This window comes from Piliocolobus tephrosceles, chromosome 14 (assembly GCF_002776525.5).
Source record: "Piliocolobus tephrosceles isolate RC106 chromosome 14, ASM277652v3, whole genome shotgun sequence".
In the NCBI taxonomy this organism is placed as follows: Eukaryota; Metazoa; Chordata; class Mammalia; order Primates; family Cercopithecidae; genus Piliocolobus; species Piliocolobus tephrosceles.
Window position 1 is genome coordinate 5,877,998 of NC_045447.1, and position 21,356 is coordinate 5,899,353.

At 47.5% G+C, this 21,356-nt stretch overlaps 1 protein-coding gene across 3 annotated transcripts in view; it reads left to right on the forward strand.

Moving 5' to 3' along the window:
* The window catches only part of TTF1 (transcription termination factor 1), a 48,574-nt gene that overhangs the window by 8,281 nt on the left and 18,937 nt on the right, over positions 1–21,356 (forward strand). Inside the window, exons 4-9 of one of the 3 annotated variants that reach the window (XR_003309964.1) lie at positions 8,108–8,293; positions 9,843–9,921; positions 14,163–14,293; positions 15,875–16,102; positions 19,201–19,290; positions 21,244–21,315. Coding sequence is in view for 1 of the 3 variants with exons in the window: in XM_026457123.1 (XP_026312908.1) it covers positions 8,108–8,293; positions 9,843–9,921; positions 14,163–14,293; positions 15,875–16,109; positions 19,201–19,290; positions 21,244–21,309 (787 nt within the window). In the remaining 2 variants the exon portion in view is untranslated. Of the gene's footprint in view, positions 1–8,107; positions 8,294–9,842; positions 9,922–14,162; positions 14,294–14,710; positions 14,782–15,874; positions 16,110–19,200; positions 19,291–21,243; positions 21,316–21,356 lie in introns of those variants that run through there. The other 2 variants (XM_026457123.1, XR_003309965.1) reach the window with 2 other exon arrangements.

A 21,356-nucleotide genomic window follows, 5' to 3' on the forward strand; every position in this document is an offset into this window, starting at 1 on the left:
GCAGCACTCTTCTCCAGGGAAGAGACAAGTGCCTCCTTTTTCAGCTGTAAGCAAGTCCAGAGCTCGCCTATTTTGGGCAGCTACTTGGGCTATTGAGGTAGTTCGGCGCTGCAGGGAGGCCAGTCCTTCAGCTGATTCCAATAACTAGAGGGAGGAAAACAGCCCGTTTTTGACGAAAGTGGCGTAGTAGCATAGAAAGTTGTTGGAAAAGCTCTGCTACTTCTGCCTGGCTGTATAAAGTTAGACTGGGGACCAAGGACACGGGGACATAGAGGGATCAGTTAATGGCTGTATGGTTAAGAGTTTTAGAGAGCGACCAGTTGTGTTGAGGGCCATGAGCAGGGGGGCTGCCACTAGGTGGGGGCCTTCTAAAGCCTCACAGAGGAAGCGGTGGGACAGATTGGTTATATTCACGGTGTAGGTTAAGTTTGGCCTTTGGCGAATAAGTGTGAGCCATGAGAAGGGGCCTCTATTGTGCGGAGAGAAGTTTGACAGCCTTAAGGAAGACAACTGGCAGAACTATGTACTACTGAGTGTGTTCGGCTGTCTTGTGGCCAAGTTTCAGTGATTAAAAAAATAACTGCCATACAGTAGGCGGACTAGCAAAGGTCTGAGTGTATGAGTGAGACAGCAATATAAATGTAAACTGAGACTACATTTTCAGTGTAGTTGCAGTGTCCCTTTCACTGAAGATGTTCGATGAAAGTTAGAAGACGGGAGAACCACTGCTCTGGACTATTGTCCGGAGGTAGATATGGATCTGGGGCTATGTATTGAAAGTCTGATAGGTTTATGTAGAGGATGTTGAGAAAGCGAGCTAGGTGCCAGGGGTCGGGGAGCATGAGATAGTCAAGGAAGCTTTGTAAGTTTGAGGCGAGTGGGGGAAAGTTGAACTGATGTCCACTGATTATTCTCGGTGGGGGCCCTTTTTAGCTGGGAAATATGAATCCAATGCGTGTGTCCTAGGAGTTTTGCTGCTGTATGTGTAGACAGGAGGACAATGTATGGACCTTTCCACCTGGGCTGTAAGTCTTTGGCTTGGATATCTTTTATGTATACTTGGTCTCCGGGACTGAGGGAGAGATGTGGGTTGTAGGCGTCTGTTGGAGGAGGGTGTGCTAACTCAGCGTGCTGTCTTAGGAGTTGTCTGAGAAGAGTGAGATATGGGAGGTAGTTCGCCAAAGGGGCTGGCAGGGAAGGTATTTGCTGGAGGGTTAGGGGCCGTCCGTAGACTAATTCGAACGGACTGAGGCCAGTTGGGCTTCGAGGTGCTGCCCGCAGCCAGGTCAGGGCTAAGGGAAGGAGGTTTACCCACGACTGCTGGGTTTCGATTGAGAGTTTGGTGAGCTGTTGTTTGATGAGTCCGTTAGCCTTTTCTACCTTACCAGAAGACTGAGGCCTATAAGGGATGTGGAGTTTCCAGGTGATGTGTAGGAGGGCTGCCACCTGTTGGACTACCTTAGAGATGAATGCTGGACCATTGTCGGATTGAAGAGTGACCGGGAGGCCAAACCTAGGAATAATATGTTCAGTGAGTATAGAGGCAACAATGTTAGCGGTTTCTCCTGTGGTAGGATAGGCCTCTATCCACCCTGAAAAAGTGTCCACAAGGGTTAAGAGGTATTTGAATTTTTTATGTTTTGGCATATGTGTGAAATCAATTTGCCAATCTTCACCTGGTTGGTGTCCTCTGAGTTGGTGGCTGGGATGGGGATTACGCAATGGGCCTTGAGGATTTGCCTTTAGACAGGTAGAGCACTGCTGGTTGATTGTCAGTAAGTGTTTTTGTAGTGTTGGACAGTGGAGGAGGGGATTTAGAAAATTGTATAAGGCTTTGGGTCCTATATGTAAAGAGTTATGTATGTCTGTTAGAATGGTATGGAGTTGTGTCTCAGGAATAACTAGTTTGTTATCAATATATATCCAGTCACCTGTAGTTAGTTTGGCTGTTGGATTTTGTAATAGCTTAGCCTTTTCTTCCTGAGTGTAGTTAGGGGCATACTGGGGGGAGAGAAAACAGACAGAAGGAGGCTTAGGGGTGGAAAATCTGGCGGCTGACTTGGCAGTGACGTCAGCGAAATTGTTGCCAGCTGCTACCGGGTCAGATGAAGTTTGGTGCCCTTTACAATGTATAATGGCTACCTTGGAAGGTGCCGACAGTGCATCTAGTAGTTTGAGTATTTGGTTTTTGTTAATAATAGGGGTACCGCCGGTGGTTAAAAACCCTCTCTCTCTCCAGATGACTGAATGGGTGTGTGCGATTAGAAAAGCATATTTAGAATCTGTGTATATGTTTACTGTTTTTCCTTTTGATAGTAGGAGTACCTTGGTTAGTGCAGTGAGTTCTGCCTGCTGTGATGTGGTCCCTTGTGGTAGGGGTTTTGCCTCTAAAACTGCGGAGGAGGTAACTACTGCATATCCTGCCTGCCTGTTTCCTTGGGGGTTGATAAAGGAGCTGCCATCCACAAATAAGGTTAGCTGTGCATTCTGAAGGGGCTGGTCATGCAAGTGTAGGTGGCTGGGGGGTTGAGCCTTCAGGACCTCAGGACAAGAATGTTTAGTATGGGGTGGTTTAAGAGAGTCTGGCAGTAAAGTGGCTGGATTTAGAGAGGAGCAAACTTCTAAAGTAACAGTGGGGTCTTCTATGAATAAGAGATGGAAAAGTTGGAGCCGGGATGGAGTTAAGTGGCTAATACTTTTATGAGAGATGAGATCCTGAAGACGGTGTGTGGAGAGGACCGTTAGATTACTGCCTCTAATGAGCTTTTTTGCTTCCTGGGTCAGGCAGGCTGCCACTGCTAACGCACGCAGACAGGGTTGCCAGCCTTGTACAGTTGGGTCTAGCTGTTTGGATAGATAGGCCACAGGACGGTGGGTGTTACCGACAGGCTGGGCTAAGAGACCAACTGCCACTTTCTGCCTTTCATCTGTAAAGAGTTGGAAGGGACGCTGGAAATCAGGCAGTGAGTGAGTGGGTTGTGAGAGAAGGCAAGCTTTTAAGCGGGTGAAATGAGTCGAGATTAATTTGGGGTTGGACAAAGGCCCATGTGGGGTTTCTTTAACTGCAGCGTATAAAGGTTTGGCTAGGATTCCAAAATTGGGGATCCAATGTCTGAAGAAACCTATTAGACCTAGGAAAGATTGAATTTCTTTTGCATCTTGAGGGGGAAGAAGGTTACGTATTAGGGCCATGCGGTCGGTAGTTAGTGACCGGGTTGTTGGGGTGATTTCTTTTTTTTTTTTTTTTTTTTTTTTTTGAGACGGAGTCTCGCTTTGTCGCCCAGGCTGGAGTGCAGTGGCCGGACCTCAGCTCACTGCAAGCTCCGCCTCCCGGGTTCACGCCATTCTCCTGCCTCAGCCTCCGGAGCAGCTGGGACTACAGGCGCGCACCACCGCGCCCGACGGTTTTTTGTATTTTTTAGTAGAGACGGGGTTTCATCGAGTTAGCCAGGATGATCTCGACCTCCTGACCTTGTGATCCGCCCGTCTCAGCCTCCCAAAGTGCTGGGATTACAGGCTTGAGCCACCGCGCCCGGCTTGTTGGGGTGATTTCAATTCCCAAGTATATGACGGTTTGGCAAGAAATTTGGGCCTTGTGTTTAGATACTCTATAACCTAATGAGCCTAAATGGTTGAGGAGAGTTGCAGTGTCTAGAAGAGAGTCTTGTTTGGCAGGGCTACAGATTAGGAGATCATCTACATACTGCAGAACTTTGCTATTAGTGAGAGGGCAGGAGGCAAGGTCTTTCGCTAAGGCCTGACCAAAGAAATGGGGGCTGTCCCGGAACCCTTGTGGGAGGACCGTCCACGTCAGTTGAGTGGAGGTATGTGTGTCTGGGTCCTCCCATGTGAAGGCAAACAGGAACTGGCTGTCTGTGTGTAGGGGTATGGTAAAGAAGGCATCCTTAAGGTCTAGCACAGTAAAATAAGTAGAATTGGTAGGGATATGGGACAGAAGGGTGTAAGGGTTGGGAACTACAGGGTGCGTGGGACGGGTGGCTTCATTGACTAGCCGAAGATCCTGTACTAACCTATACGTTCCATCTGCCTTTTTAACTGGAAGTATTGGAGTGTTACAAGGGGAATGTGTGCAGACAAGGATATGTTGGCTAAGTAGTCGCGTGATAATTGGCTTTAAACCTTGTAGATGTGTCGGAGAGAGAGAGAATTGGGGGCGGTTTGGGAAACGAGTAGGATCTTTGAGCTTGACAAGAACTGGTGGGTGGTGGGCAGCTATGACTGGGGTGGAAGTGTCCCACACTTGAGGGTGTACAGAAATAGGGAAGATAAGGGGTGGGGGCGACATAGGAGGAGCGTGTGCGCCTGCACAAAGCATGAGCAACAGGTCATGAGAGGGTTGAAGGGGAGTGGATGGGTTGGTGGGGATGTGTATGGAGGCCTTTAAGGTGCTCAGGATGTCTCGGACTAGTAAGGGGGTAGGGCATGAGGGTATAATGAGGAACGAGTGCGCAAAATAGTTGTTGGCCAGGCAGCAATTAAGGAGTGGAGTTTTTCGTGGAGTGGATGGCTTTCCGTCTACACCTACTACAGAGATATTGGATGGAAGGCTAGGTCCAGAGAAGGACGGCAAAACAGAATAGGTAGCCCCGCTATCTATTAAAAAATTAATTGTCTTACCCACTACCAGGAGAGTTACCCGTGGCTCGGCGAGGGTGATGGGGGTCCCCGAGTCTCGGCACCTTCGGTTGTCGTCGTCGTCCAGATGTAGGAGCTGGAAGGAGCTCCCAGGATCCTGGGAAAGGGGGTCACGTAGAGGCGCGGCACCTGTTCTCAGGGTGGGGCAATCCGACTTCCAGTGTCCTTTCTGCTGGCAAGCAGGGCACGGGGTTGCTGGTGGATGAGGGTTAGGACATTCACTGGCCCAATGTCCTGATGCCTTGCACTTATAGCAAGGCTGCGTTGGGACTCGGGGACCCTGCGGACACCTGTTGGCATAGTGTCCCGCCTTGCCACACTTATAGCAGGCTCCTTTCATGGCCTTGGAGTCTGTGGGGTATGTGCTCTCTGGTCTGGGGTTACGACTGGGCTGTAAAGCCGCTGCTAGGAGCTGGGCCTTCTGTTTAAGGCGTGCCTGTCGCACCGCCTCAGCCGTCTCCTCTCTGGAGTTATAGACCTTAAAGGCTAATTTAACTAGGTCTTGTATTGGTGCCTGAGGACCATCCTCTACCTTTTGAAGTTTTTTACGAATGTCAGGAGCTGATTGAGAAATGAAATAAGACGCCAAAATGGTGGCCCCTGTGGGGGAGGCCGGATCTAACCGGGTATACTGGCTCAGAACCTCAGTCAGCCTATTTAAGAATGCGGCTGGATTTTCTTCTGGATTTTGAATAATTTCTTTTAATTTGTTAAAATTTACAGTTTTGTTTGAGGCTGCTTGCATACCAGCCAACAAACACTGGACCATTAGGTCTCGCCTACGGCTCCCAGGCTGGTTTGCTTGGTAGTTCCAGTCTGGGTCTGCCGAGGGGACTGCTTGCTCCCCTAGTGGGATGGCGGCGTCAGTTAAATGTAGTTGGTTGGCATGCTGCCTGGCGGCCGCTAGGATGCGCTCTTGCTCCTCAGGGTTTAGGGTGGAGGTTAGGATAACCTGGAGGTCATGCCAAGTTAAGTCATAGGCCTGACAAAGGTATCTAAATTCCTTTATGTAGATGGTGGGATTAGCTGAGAAATGACCTAAACGCTTCTCAATTTTGGAAAGATCGGCCAATGAAAAAGGGACATGTACTCTGACTACCCCCTCCGCCCCAGCCACCTCTCGCAAAGGCGCTAACGCTGTAGGAGGGTGTGGGGCAGGAGTGGGGACATCAGCAGGGCACTTAGAGCGGGTGTGAGCAGAGACAGGAGACTCAAGACAGCCAGTTGGGGGCCCCGAAGGAGGCATGGGACTGAGTGGATTACTAGTAGGTAAGGAGGAGGAAGGAGGAGTCTGGATGGGGGGAGGAGGAGGAGTCTGGGCAGGAAGGGAGGGGGTGGGGAGAGCGGGGAGAGAGGGAGTATAGGGACGAGAGCCTAAGGCCCAAAAGCCTTGTATGTAAATTTCGGACCACTTGCCTAGCCGCTGGCAGAAATTGCTGAGGTCGATCAAGCCACAGTGGAAAGGAAAATTAACCGCTTCTCCTAAGGTCTTGTTCAAGCTGTAAGGTTTTTAAATTGGCTAGGAGGCACCCTAAGGGGGTGCTCTTTGGAAATTTGGACTGGGGGTTTCCCATTTGTTTCCTCTTTACCGACACACAATGGACACAATGGAAATGGAAGTGGATCTCTGCCTGGCTTCAAAGCGTCCTTTGGAACCAGCAGAGATAGACTGGAGGCTCTTGAAGCCGAAGTGGAGAGTACCTTCAGGCGGACGTCTCCGTCCCGCAAGGGTCTCCGAAGCCACGTGGTGGCTTCCAAGCCACTTGGTGGCTCAAAATGGACCTCGGACCTGCGCAGGATTTTGGCCGAGGGAGGTAAAGAGGAGACAAGGGCACTTACCCCAGAGAGGCCGTGAGAGTGAGCGAAGCGGGTCTCAGGTCCTGGTCCGTCCGCAGCGTGGAACGAGGAGGAGGCTCCCCGGACCCTGGGGGCCCTGAGGAGGGGTCTCCTCCCGGGTTCGGCACCATCTGTCTTGTTTTTCTAAGACCACCAGAGCGAGCACAAAAGAACCAGCAAGTAGGCACAGGTCAGGAGCAAAACTGCTAGTTTATTTTAGCAACCTAAGGTGTGGAGAAGAAGTCTGTTGGCCTCCGGCAAAGAAGGCCGGCAGAGTGCCCCTCCCCCAAGCTCGCAGACGGAGTTCCCACATCCTGACAGGACTGGGAAGCTGGGAAGTCCGCCGGGCTGTGAGAAGGCCGCGTGGCTCAATGGCGGAGAGCGGCTTTTCTAGGAGTGGGAGGGCAATAAGTAGGGCATGGGCGTGTCAGGGGCGTTCCGCAGGTGCGACCAGGTAAATCTTGGTCTCTTCAGATTGACGTCACCTGGCGCATGCCCAGTTGGTCTGCACCTTCCCGGGCGCCGGCTGCCTTTTCGCACACGCGGGAAGAGTTGGTGGTGAAGAAGAACCCGGAAGTGCACCATCTTGCCTCCGTTCGTCCAAACATAGACAAGTTAAGCAAAAAAGACAGCACTACACACATGCACACAATTGTAGTATATATTCCCGTTTTATTGGTGTATTGTGTTGAAATTCTTATGAGTATGTATTTTATAAAAGACTTTTTTTTGTTTGTTTTTGAGACAGAGTCTCGCTCTGTGGCCCAGGCTGGAATGCAGTAGCGCGATCTCAGCTCACTGCACCCTACACCTCCTGGGTTCAAGCGGTTCTCCTGCCTCAGCCTCCCAAGTAGCTGGATCTACAGGCGCCTGCCACGCTTGGCTAATTTTTGTATTTTTCGTAGAGACGGGGTTTCACCATATTATTGACCAGGCTGGTCTCAAACTCCTGACCTCATGATCCGCCCACCTCGGCCTCCCAAAGTGCTGGGATTACAGGCATGAGCCACCGTTCCTGGCCCGTAAAATATTTTTAAAGTAAACCTAGGCCAGGTGAGGTGGCTCATGCCTGTAATCCCAGCACTTTGGGAGGCCAAGGCAGGAGAATTGCTTGAGGCCCGGAGTTTAAGACCAGCCTGGGCAAAACAGCAAGACCCCATCTTACAAAAAATAAAAAATTAGCCAGGTGTTAGTGGCACATGCCTGTAGTCCCAGCTACTCAGGAGGCTGAGGCAGGAGAATCACTTGATCCCAGGCGTTTAAGGTTGCAGTGAACTTTGATCATGCCACTGCACTCCAGCCTGGGTGAAAAAGCAAGATCCTATCTCTAAAGAATGCATGAATAAATTTGAAAACTATTTTTTAAAAAGATAGATGAAACAGGAAAGGTCACTTTGGAATAGGATGACCAGGGAAGACATTGACAGAAGAGGTGTGGCTTGGGCTGAACCCTGGAGGAAAGGCCGAATCTGCAAGTGGGGGCAGGAGAGCAAATGTCAGATGTTGGGACTCTTGGGCTGTGGTACTGTCATTGCTGATGAAAAACCAAGTCATAGGTTTGCTTTTGTTCATTATTAACGATACACACTTTCTCCCTGTTCCTTCCCAATCCTAGGTGTCGCTATTAAATTTGGCAAGTTTTCTGTGAAGGAAAATAAGCAGTTAGAGAAAAATGTGGAAGACTTTCTAGCCCTGACAGGCATCGAGAGCGCAGACAAGCTGCTGTACACGGACAGATATCCCGAGGAAAAATCTGCGATCACCAACTTAAAAAGGAGACACTCGTTTAGATTGCACATTGGTAAGTTTAGAAACAATCACTCTTTGACCATCCACAGCCTTCCAGCCATAAACAAGATAACCTGTGGTAAGTGTTAGACGGTACCTGGCCATTGTCTGCAGGCAGTGCACATTAACTGCTGTGATGGCTGATGATACTCTTTTTTTTTTTGGAGACAGAGTCTCGCTCTCTTGCCCAGGCTGGAGTGCAGTGGTGCAATCTTGGCTCACTGCAGCCTCCACCTCTGGGGTTCAAACAATTCTGCCTCAGCCTCCCGAGTAGCTGAGATTACACGTACCTGCCACCATGCCTGGCTAATTTTTTGTATTTTTAGTAGAGACGGGGTTTCTCCTTGTTAGCCAGGATGGTCTCGATCTCCTGACCTCATGATCCACCCGCCTCGGACTCCCAACCTGCTGAGATTACAGGTATGAGCCACCTCACCTGGCCCTGATGGTATTCTTATTACCAGTCTCTACTTTTGGGGATTTGGAATGTGTTCATGTCTCCCAAGTTCAGTGTGAAAAACTGAATCATCAACTTTTACCTTTCTTCCTTGGCAATAGTTATGGTTTTGGTTTCTCCTCCTGTTCCTTATTTATATTTTGTGTACGCTACGCAAAGCACATCCTTATACGCACCATGGTCTCCCACGTTTTTAAAGTGTGGCCATATGTGTGCTTTGTAACTGGAAACCTTCGACTGGAGGTGCTGCTTGTGAAGTTAGAAGGTCATGCTGTCGGGGCCGGGCGCGGTGGCTCAAGCCTGTAATCCCAGCACTTTGGGAGGCCGAGACGGGCGGATCACGAGGTCAGGAGATCGAGACCATCCTGGCTATCACGGTGAAACCCCATCTCTACTAAAAATACAAAAACTAGCCGGGCGAGGTGGTGGGTGCCTGTAGTCCCAGCTACTCCGGAGGCTGAGGCAGGAGGATAGCGTGAACCCAGGAGGCGGAGCTTGCAGTGAGCTGAGATCCGGCCACTGCACTCCAGTCCGGGCGACAGAGCGAGACTCCGCCTCAAAAAAAAAAAAAAAAAAGAAGGTCATGCTGTCGTGGAGGATCAGAGCCAAAGCAAATCTCTCTTGAATTTAAAGAGGATAATTTCTTAGGTGTTCTGTGGAGTCCACGAAGAAAAACAGGCTAGTGCGCCTCCGTTGAGGGATTATTTCACCTTAGAGTGAGAAAGTGAGAAAAGCTGATTTGGGAAAGATTTGTTGTTCATCTTCTGGAGAACTGTTACCCTGTATTCTCCACCTTAGTGTTCTCTTCCTCTTAATTCAAATCGTGTTAAAACTACTTTGTCTTGTAAGGATTCTTTCCACAAATTGCATAGACGGGAAGCTGGAGCCTCGGGGTACTCAGCATTTAGTTTTCGGAGATCTCCAAGGAAACTGGTGATTGTGTATATCTGCTCTTCAAGACAGCTTTGTTCAGGACACAGAAAATCGCAGCCTTAACACGGGGCTTAGGATAGTTCATGTGGTTACAAGGGCTATTCTGGGTTCCTTTTACAATTGTGACTTCATGTCATGTGAGCCCCTCTGAGCACCTTTCTTCTGACTTTAGGTAGGAACATTGCCCGGCCCTGGAAACTTATATACTATCGAGCAAAGAAGATGTTCGATGTCAACAATTACAAAGGCAGGTAAGAAAAAAGTCTTAGCAGCTTGAGACAGAACATTTCTCTAGGCTTTGCTGATACCGTAAATCAAAACATTCACAGCAATGGATTCACAGTAAAAATTATGAAGATTTGTGTGTGTGAAGCCAGATGGTGTGTCAAATGTGTGCATCTTCAAGGCCCTTTGCCATTCTCAACTCAGTGGCCGGATCTCAGCTCACTGCAAGCTCCGCCTCCTGGGTTTATGTCATTCTCCTGCCTCAGCCTCCCGAGTAGCTGGGACTACAGGCGCCCGCCACCCCACCCGGCTAGTTTTTTGTATTTTTTTAGTAGAGACGGGGTTTCACCATGTTAGCCAGGATGGTCTCGATCTCCTGACCTCGTGATCCGCCCGTCTCGGCCTCCCAAAGTGCTGGGATTACAGGCTTGAGCCACCGTGCCCGGCCCTCTCTCCACTTTTTCTTTAGCACTCCCCATACGCTGCCTCATGTGCTATTACTCCTGTTTGCTCTGCTCTCTGCTTACTTCATAATCTCCTTGTGAACCCAAACATCCCATCTTGACAGATGTTCCCTTCAGCACTTAGCAGAGTGCTGTGGGTTTCTAGTAACTATTTAAAGGTGGAGGTAAGCGCTGGGATTATTAGGTTCCTTAAATGCAGTTCAGTGATCAGCCCAGGGTGCTTAACCCAGTTGTCATTCTCTCCTTCCTTTTCCCCAAATACAATGTCCAATTATAATGTGCTTCCAACATTCCACATTTAAAAACACACCAAACGTAGACCGAGTGTTTGGGTTAGCACATTAGCACTCTGCTCAAGGACAGAAGGAGAAGCAGGAAGGTGTTAGCTTGGATTCCAAGGGCCCCCCCAAAACTACCTTCTACTCAACTACTTGACCTCTCTCTGAGAGGCAGGTTTCTTAAATCTTCTGGTGGCAGTTGAGTTCTGCTTAGCTCTGTGATTGTAAACCAAGACATAGGGCATTACCTAAACTTCCAACCTTGATGTCACCTCGGTTTCCTTTTTAAATTTTTTACTGAAAGAAGTCAGCCTTAGGTGAGGAAAGTTCATACGCAGACTGAGACCTTCCCTGCCTATTTTTCTCCAATCCCAAGGTAAGACAGTTGTGAACAGAACTTTAAGAAAAACCACTAAAGGTAACATTTTAAATGGGACTTACGAGAATGCTTTTGGCAGGTTAATGGTGGCAGCTGAGATAATATATTTCCACCTGTGACACACATAGAGCAATGCACTTTTTAGAGTAATTTTTGGAGTCATTCTAATAATTTATCAGGTCATCTGTTTGTACTATATTATTTGTGTTGTGGTGATTATTTACCCTTAGAATATTTTTATAACATGCAATTTCTGACTGAAAAAAAGTAGAAAGTAAAAAAATCAAAGAATTAGTATTATTTTAATTTTGAATTTTTGTTGTTGTTTTGTTTTGTTGAGACAGAGTCTCGCTCTATCACCCAGGCTGGAGTGAAATGGCGCGATCTTGGCTCACTGCAACCTCCACCTCTCGGGTTCAAGCAATTCTCCTGTCTCAGCCTCCCGAGTAGCTGGGACTACAGGCGCCCATCACCACACCCAGCTAATTTTTGTATTTTTAGTAGAGACGGGTTTCACCATATTGGTCAGACTGGTCTCGAACTCCTGACCTCAGGTGATCTACCCACCTCAGCCTTCCACAGTGCTGGGATTACACTTGTGAGCCACCGTGCCCTGCAAATTTTTTTTTTTTTTTTTTTTTTGAGACGGAATCTCACTCTGTCACCCAGGCTAGAGTGCAGTGGTACGATCTGGGCTCACTGCAACCTCCGCCTCCCAGGTTCACGCCATTCTCCTGCCTCAGCTCCCCGAGTAGCTGGGACTACAGGCGCCCACCACCATGCCTGGCTAATTTTTTTGTATATTTTTAGTAGAGACGGGGTTTCACTGTGTTAGCCAGGATGGTCTCGATCTCCTGACCTCGTGATCCACCCGCCTCGGCCTCCCAAAGTGCTGGGATTACAGGCAGGCATGAGCCACCATACCTGGCCTGGCCTTTCTTTTTCTTTTTTTTTTTTTCTTTTCTTTTTTTTTTTTTTTTGAGACAGGGTCTCATTCTGTCACCAGGCTGGAGTACAGTGGTACGATCTTGGCTCATTGTAACCTCCACCTCCTGGGTTCAAGTGATTCTCCTGCCTCAGCCTCCCAAGAGGCTGGGACTACAGGCATGTGTCACCACACCCAGCTAATTTTTGTATTTTTAGTAGAGACGAGGTTTCACCATGTTGACCAGGCTGGTCTCGAATTCCTAACCTCAAATGATCCTCCTGCCTTGGCCTCCCAAAGTGCTGGAATTATAGGCTTGAGCCACCATACCTGGCTGACAGCCGTGATTCTTAGTAGTGAAGAATAGACCAGGCATGGTGGCTCACACCTGTAATTCCCAACACTTTGAGAGGCTGAGGCAGGCGGATCACTTGAGGTCAGGGGTTTGAGACCAGACTGGCCAACATGGTGAAACCTTATCTCTACTAAAAATACAAACACCGGGTGTGGTGGTGCACGCTGATAATCCCAGCTCCTTGGGAGGCTGAGGCAGGAAGATTGCTTGAACCTGGGAGGCAGAGGTTGTGGTAATCGTGCCACTGGACTCCAGCCTGGGCAACACAGCAAGACTGCATCTGAAAAAAAAAATAGTGAAGAATAATCAGTTTCTGTTCACCATACGCTGCATTTACAGACAAATGTCTGAAAACGCTACGATGTTATTGTTTATTTTTGGCTGGGTGTGGTGGCTCATGCCTATAATCCCAGCACTTTGGGAGGACAAGGCAGGTGGATCACTGGATTAGGAGTTTGAGACAAACCTGGGCAATGTGGCTCTACAAAAAATACAAAAATTAGCCTGGTATGGTGGCATGCACCTGTAGTCCCAGCTACTTGGGAGGCTGAGCTGGGAGGATTGCTTGATCCCAGGAGGTGGAGGTTGCAGTGAGCCATGATCATGCCACTGTGCTCCAGCCTGGGTGACAGAGCCAGACCCTGTCTCAAAGAAAAAAAAAAAAAAGAAATTGTATTTTTCTAGGATTTCTTTTGTGTTGCCTTAGTGATGACATGAACCACCATTCCTATTCAGATAGGAATCTGAAGATGTTGTAAAGATTGCTTTTTATTTACTTATTTAGATTTTTAATCTTAAAATCCATTTATAGTATCATAGTGCTTTTTTTAGTACTCTATGTATTTTTATGTAGGATGAATGCACTTTACATTTCTTAAGTAGTTACATATTTACAGTAAGCCATTTGTTGTATGTTTATGGAATGCCTGCTGACTGTCAAGCATATGGACACCATAGTATATGAAACCGACAAGGTCTCTGCCCTCATGGAACTTCCCTTCTTGAGCTGTGTCTTCCAGTATGGTGACCAGCAGCCTCCCGGGCCTGTCAAAGATTTGAAATGTAGTTAGTCCACATTGACATGCTGTCAGAGTAGAACACATGCTGGGTTTTGAAGGCTCCAGATGAAGAACCGAATGTAAAAAACATCATTGATATTTTTTGATACTGATGACATGTTGAAATGATAGCATTTTTAATATCTTGAGTTCAAGGAAATATATTATTTTTTTGTTTTTGTTTTTCATCACGCAATGCCCAGGTAAAAAATATATTCTTAAAGTTCCTTTTATTAAAACCAGGTTAAAGTGAATTTTCCTATGACTACTGGGAAACTTAAAATCCGTAAGAGGCTCGTATTATGTTTCTGTTGGGCGGTGCTGGTCTAGAGGAAGAGGCGTGAACAAGGGAGCCTGTGCATGTGTGAATGCGGGTTGTGACCAGTGCTGTGAAGGAGAAGCACAGTGTTCTCCAGGAGCAATCAACAGGGGGACTTCAGGCTAAGGGAGTCAGGGAAGCGTTCCCTGAAAATGCACCATTTAAACTGCACTGGCGAGCGTGCAGGCACTGTCCAGGTGGGGTAGAGGAAAGCCATTTCCACCACAGGGACAGAGGCTCTGAGCTGAAGAAGGGCCAAGTGATTGCTCTGGCTGCTGTTCAGTTGAACCAGGCCTCTGGTCTTGGCTTCAGTGATTGATTGATAGGATGACCACCATTGAGAGGCCAACAGGAAGTGAAGAGAGCTCTGACCGGGTTCCCTGACAGCCTACGCCATTTAGCTTTTCCCACGATTGCTGCGTACTGGGATGAGAATACCGTATTTAATCTGATAGTTTAAACTTGTGAAATGTTTTCCCTTTCTGTTAGGTATAGCGAAGGAGACACTGAGAAGTTAAAGATGTACCATTCTCTCCTTGGGAATGACTGGAAGACGATTGGTGAGATGGTGGCCCGAAGTAGCCTCTCCGTGGCCCTGAAGTTCTCGCAGATCAGCAGTCGTAAGTGGCAGCCACCAGTGCCCACCTCGCTGAAGAAATAAGCCCTATCAGGCCTGGTTAAGCCATAACTGATCCAATGCCCAGAAATCACCGCAGACCTGTCTTCTGCAAAAGCTTTGTTTGTTAAGCTGTTTTCTATACTAATTCATTTGGTTTCCTCATGTATTCAGTGAAGCCATGCAACCTTTACCCACTAGGCTGATTTTTACCACACTTCAATAACTGTCCGTGCAAATGTAACTGCCAAGTGAACCCAAGAAACTGGTGGTGGGAGAGCCTGGGCGGAGGGTCACTTTCCTGCGGTGGCACGGGACACCTTGGGAGGAAGGAAGGCACGCAGTTCGTGCCTGTCAGGCGGGGACTTTTCTCAGAACCAGTGTTGGTGACCTCCTGTCTCTATCTCCTCTTTCTTAAAAGGTTTCCTTTAAGAAGACACTCCTTATCGGGTTTCTGTTTAGCACAGGGGCTCACATACTCCGGCCACACAGGTAGTGCCTTGCAGCCAGTTCTTCAAGTTTCCAAGAAATAAAGGAAAAATCTTGAATTTTTTTTTTTTTTAATTTTGTGAACTCTAGATATCTTTTTTTTCTTTCTTGGAAATCTCTTGATTTTTCAGTTATCATCCAAATTGTTATTGAGGGGAAAATGTAACATGCTGTGGAATGTTACCAAAAGCACAGCCAAGCAGCTGCCAGTGTGAGACTCCTTACTTTCTAAGGCCTCAGTCTGTGTGTGACTGTGAATGTCTCTAGTGAAGAAGGGTGAGCCATCGATACTGTGGGCATCTGCCATAGATAATTGGCTTCAGAAATTCTCAAGTGCCTTCATCAAGTACTGTGTTGGTATCACTGTGGCTATTATTGTTACACTAGGAACTCTTGGCCAAGAGACATGTACATAACATAAAAGCCACGTGGCTGGCTTTTTTTCCCCCATTAAATGTTTGGGAACCTCACAGTTTCATGCGGGAGACATCGTTCTCAGAAACAGGATGAACAACTGTTTTGAAATAAATAAACAAAACAATGCTTTAAGAAAGGACTTATTTAATAATTTCCAGCTTTAGTTCTTAAAAAGAATCCGTGACTGGCCGGGCGCGGTGGCTCACGCCTATAATCCCAGCACTTTGGGAGGCCGAGGTGGGTGGATCACGAGGTCAGGAGATTGAGACCATCCTGGCTAACATGGTGAAACCCCGTCTCTACTAAAAAGTACAAAAAATTAGCCGGGCGTGGTGGCGGGCGCCTGTGGAGCTAAAAAATTAGCCTGTGGTGGCAGCTACTCGGGAGGCTGAGGCAGGAGAATGGCGTGAACCTGGGAGGGGGAGCTTGCAGTGAGCCGAGATCGCACCACTGCACTCCAGCCTGGGTGACAGAGCGAGACTCCGTCTCAAAAAAAAAAAAAAAATGCATGACCATGTTAGTAATTTCATTTTAATATGCACATAATTTTGTTTGTTTTATGTCTGTATAATTGAGATGCCCATTTTCTGAAAAATATCTGATTTATCATTTCATTTTTAATATTGTGTTTGAAAGCAAATAGATTAGCAACTGTAAGACCATCTTTTTGTATCTACAGAAAGAAATCGTGGTGCTTGGAGTAAGTCTGAAACCCAGAAACTAATCAAGGCTGTTGAAGAAGTGATTCTAAAGAAAATGTCTCCCCAGGAGTTAAAAGAGGTGGATTCCAAACTCCAAGACAATCCTGAAAGTTGCCTATCAATTGTACGGGAAAAACTCTACAAGGGCATATCTTGGGTAGAAGTAGAAGCTAAAGTGCAAACCAGAAATTGGATGCAGTGTAAAAGTAAGTGGTAAGTTCTTCCCTCTCTTTTTCTCTCTCTCTCCAACTTCTGTGGAGAGCTGAGGTTACCAAGAATATCTGCGTAACTGCTGTGTGGAAGCTTACCTGTCAAGAACAATCATGTCTCGTCTGCTGCCCCCGCTGCTTCCGTATCACTCTCTGAGTTAAATTAGCACGTAACTAGCCCTGATGCATTGAAGAGTGTATGCTTTCCTCCTAAAGAACTTGAACCTTTTGAAAACTGAAATTTTTTTTTTTAAGATGGAGTCTCGCTCTGTCGCCCAGGCTAGAGTGCAGTGGCCGGATCTCAGCTCACTGCAAGCTCCGCCTCCCGGGTTTACGTCATTCTCCTGCCTCAGCCTCTCGAGTAGCTGGGACTACAGACGCCCGCCACCTCGCCCGGCTAGTTTTTTTGTATTTTTTTTTTAGTAGAGACGGGGTTTCACCATGTTAGCCAGGATGGTCTCGATCTCCTGACCTCGTGATCCGCCCGTCTCGGCCTCCCAAAGTGCTGGGATTGAGCCACTGCTCCCGGCCTAAAACTGAATATTGACTTCTGATTTCTTTACTCTCTTTTTAAGTCTTTAATAAAACAAGGTAGCAATCTGTTGGCAGCATTAAAAAAAAGACAGGGGCTGCGCGTGGTGGCTCACACCTGTAATCCCAACCCTTTGGGAGGCTGAGGCAGGCAGATCAAGAGTTCAAGACCAGCCTGGCCAATGTGGGAAAACCCTGTATCTGCCAAAAATGCAAAAGTTCAAGAGGCCGGGAGTTCAAGACCAGCCTGGCCAATGTGGCAAAACCCTGTATCTACCAAAAATACAAAAGTTCAAGAGGCTGGGAGTTCAAGACCAGCCTGGCCAATGTGGCAAAACCGTGTATCTACCAAAAATACAAAAATTAGCCAAGTGTGGTGGCTCACAGCCACCGGTAATTCCAGCTACCTTGGAGGCTGAGGCAGGAGAATCGCTTGAACCCAGGAAGTGGAGGTTGCAGTGAGCTGAGATCGCCCCACTGTACTCCAGCCTGGGCAACAGAGTGAGACTCTGTCTCAAAAAAATAAAAATAAAAAAAAAAATATATATATATATATATATAAAAGATAGAAAACTAACATGCAGAGAGAAATCACAAGTGTAGTGATCAGTAACAGCTCTGCCCCTTTTTTTTTTTTTTTTTTTTGGAGATGGAGTTTTGCTCTGTTGCACAGGCTGGAGTGCAGTAGCGCGATCTCGGCTCACTGCAAGCTCCGCCTCCTGGGTTTACGCCATTCTCCTGCCTCAGCCTCCCGAGCAGCTGGGACTACAGGCACCCGCCATGTTGCCCGGCTAGTTTTTCGTATTTTTTAGTAGAGACAGGGTTTCACCGTGTTAGCCAGGATGGTCTTGATCTTCTGACCTCGTGATCCGCCCGTCTTGGCCTCCCAAAGTGCTGGGATTACAGGCTTGAGCCACCGTGCCCGGCCACAGTTCCGCCCTTCTAATGTGCTTTCTGCTTCCGCGGTTCCTCAGATGAAGTGAGGTAGGCTGCTCCTGGCTACATCAGTCACATGGAGATAGTTTCAGTCCTGCTCCTGCCACACATTCTTTGCCGGATATAGCTTTTCCAGGACCTGGAGAGTCGCACAGCTGGATGTCCAGCTGCAGCAAACTCCTCAAACCAGTGGTTTTGCATGCTCATGACCCCCCACCTTGCACACAAAGGGCACTCAGTGACTCTTGAATAATAAATAGTAGGAGTGAAATCCAGAGTAGGCATATTTTATGTTAAAAGCAGACTCCTAGATCACACTGCTTATATACCTTACAACTCCAGGGAAATAAACTCCAAAGAACAGGGAATGTTGAAGGAACCAGAGCTCTTTCTACTGTCTATTTTCAGCTAAAAGAAGGAAGAGTGAGGGCCAGGCACGGTGGCTCATACCTGTAATTCCAGCACTTTGGGAGACTGAGGCAGGTGGATCACAAGGTCAGGAGTTCGAGACCCGCCTGGCCAACATAGTGAAACCCTGTCTCTACTAAAAATACAAAAAAATTAGCCGGCGTGATGATGGGCATCTGTAATCCCAGCTACTCAGGAGGTTGAGGCAGGAGAATTGCTTGAACCTGGGAGGCGGAGGTTGCAGTGAGCCGAGATCGCGCCATTGCACTCCAGTCGCAGCAATAGTGCAAGACTCCATCTCAAAAAAAAAAAAAGAGGACATGGTGATCATAAGGGTAGTACTGGTTCAGGATCAACATAATTAAGATAACATGCAAGATTTAGCTATTAATTTGAGATAAAAAAATAGTAAACTTAAACTCTGAGTGTATGTTTACCTTGTGTAACATTGAAATGACCTCCACTGGTACATTTCAACTCTGTAAACATGGATGGCTCTCACTAAGAGCCACAGTGTTGTTGATCAGTGTGTGGATCATGCATCTCCGTTACCAACAATGTAAATATAACAGCTAATGATCTATCTATCAGATTGTGACAAATTTTGCTATTCAAGGTAAGTACTTTTAAAATCTTTTTAATTGGGTCACTGCCTTTACTAGAAACTTCAGTCAGCCTGCAGCCACTAGCTTTGGCATTAGAGGAATCATCAAATCATTTCTCACTTCACTAAATTTGTCTTATTTGATGTTCCAAGGCTGGTAATGGTAATAAGAGCAATGCCTGTCTGTGTATAAATAGTCAAAATAATTGAGGGCTAGGCACTCTGGCTCATGCCTGTGATCCCAGCACTTTTGGAGGCCTAGGCAGGTGGATCACTTGAGGCCAGGAGTTCGAGACCAGCCTGGCCAACATGATGAAACCCTGTCTCTACTGAAAATACAAAAATTAACTGGGCATGGTGGTGCACACCTGTAAGCCCAGCTACTTGGGAGGCTGAGGCAGGAGAATCACTTCAACCTGGACAGCGGAGGTTGCAGTGAGCTGAGACCGTGCCACTGCACTCCAGCCTGGGTGACAAAGTGAGACTCCGTCTCAAAAAAAAAGAAAAGTTAGAAGTTGGTTCTGAATGAGAGCAATTTAGATGAGAAAAATATAGGAAATTTTAATGAAAACTCTACCCTTGAAAGTAAACTATGTTTTTCTTCCTTTTAATATAGGACAGAAATTCTAACCAAGAGGATGACTAATGGTCGGCGCATATACTGTGGCATTAATGCCCTGCGGGCCAAGGTCAGCCTTATTGAAAGGTAGGAAAAATAGAAATGGACGCCTCTTAACTGTTTCTGTCTCTAGCCAAAGAGAAGTTGTTAACCCAGCAGAGTCTGCAGTGAGATTGCCAAGGTCCAAATCCCTGTTCCAGCACTTCTCGCATGTATGACCTACCCTTCTGAGTCTCAGTTTACTCATCTTAACTCATCTACTGAGGATGACGATAATCGTACCTACCTCTTAGTGCTTTCAGGAGGATAAAAGAAAATAATGTGTGAAACGTACTGTGTACTCCATGTAGTTATTTTTGTTGTTGTTGTTGTTGTTGTTTTTTTGAGACGGAGTCTCGCTGTGTCGCCCAGGCTGGAGTGCAGTGACACAATCTCGGCTCACTGCAAGCTCCGCCTCCCAGGTTCACGCCATTCCCCTGCCTCAGCCTCTTGAGTAGCTGGGACTACAGGCGCCCGCCACCGCGCCCAGCTAATTTCATGTAATTATTTTAGTCTTTGAAGCATTTCATATGGATAAAATTATTTACGCCCATTGGAAAATGGGGGCAAATGATTCAGACAGAGCCCTCCTGTGCTCCAGCATGAGCTTGTTGGTGTCATCCTTGCTTGTCTTTGGTTTTGTCTTTGAGTTCCTGGTCCATGCAGGGTCCCCACTAAAGTGTTGAAGGGTGACGAGGAAAAGGGAGACATGGGCCCGTTTTGTGATGCCTGTGAGACTAATAATGGACCTGGCCCATGTCGACTGAGGAACAGCAAAGAGCAGCAGAAGTCTGTGGGTTCTGGCCCTGCTGTCCGCCTTCTTTCCCTCTGCCTCACGCGTGAGCCCCGCTAAGGCTCACTGTGGGTTTCCTGATCCTCTTTCCTATGCCGCCGCCCAGTCTTCCCTGCTAGAGAGACAGCATAGATTAGCAGATCCAAGAGCGCATCTCAAGTCAAACAGGCCTGGGTTCCAGTGTTGGCCCTACCTATTAGTCATGCAATCTGGAGCCCATGACTGAGTCTCCTGGCACTGTTTCCCTGTCAGTAGGTCGGGGGGAGGGTTACTGTAAATGAATTTGTGCACTTTAAGGTCTTAACTGGCTCAGCGTGGTGCCTCGTGCCAATAATCCCAACACTGGGAGGCCAGGAAGATTGCTTGAGCCCAGGAGTTTGAGACCAGCCTGAGCAACATGTGGAGACTGTCTCTACAAAAAAAATCTAAAAAATTAGCCAGGCATGGTGCCACATGCTTATGGTTCCAGCTTCTTGAGAGGCTGAGGTAGGAGAGTCGCCTGAGCCCAGGAGGTTGAGGCTGCAGTGAGCCACGATCATGCCACTGCAGTCCAGCCAGGGTGACACAGCGAGACCCAGTATTTTATAAAAAGACCTTCACAATGTCTGTCACAGTACAAATGTCCTCTTACTGTGTGTCTATGTTGAATGATGAGGTGGTGTTTTTTGCTGTGAGAAAGCAACATGGAAGGCCGAGACGGGCAGATCACGAGGTCAGGAGATCGAGACCATCCTGGCTACCACGGTGAAACCCCGTCTCTACTAAAAAATGCAAAAAACTATCCGGGCGAGGTGGCGGACACCTGTAGTCCCAGCTACCCGGGAGGCTGAGGCAGGAGAATGGCGTGAACCCGGGAGGCGGAGCTTGCAGTGAGCTGAGATCCGGCCACTGCACTCCAGCCTGGGCGACAGAGCGAGACTCCGTCTCAAAAAAAAAAGAAAAAAAGAGAAAGCAACATGGTTTGGTGAGAGACACAAAGGGCTCAGAAGGAGGAGAGAGGTCTTTTCAGCCCATCTCGGCAGCCCACCAACTTGCTGACCTGGGTTAACCTTGGGCTGGGATGCTGACCTCACTGTGCATGTGTAATGAGGGAGCTGGAATGGGGCAAAAGCATGGATACCTTCCAGCTCTTAACACTCCACACGTCCATGAAGATGGCTATCATGCTGATTTTTGCTTGAAAATTTAATTTTTATTTTTTCTCACAGATTGTATGAAATAAATGTGGAAGATACTAATGAAATAGACTGGGAAGATCTTGCTAGTGCCATAGGGTAAGACCATTTGTTTAATATTAAACTAATTAAAATATAGAGATGAC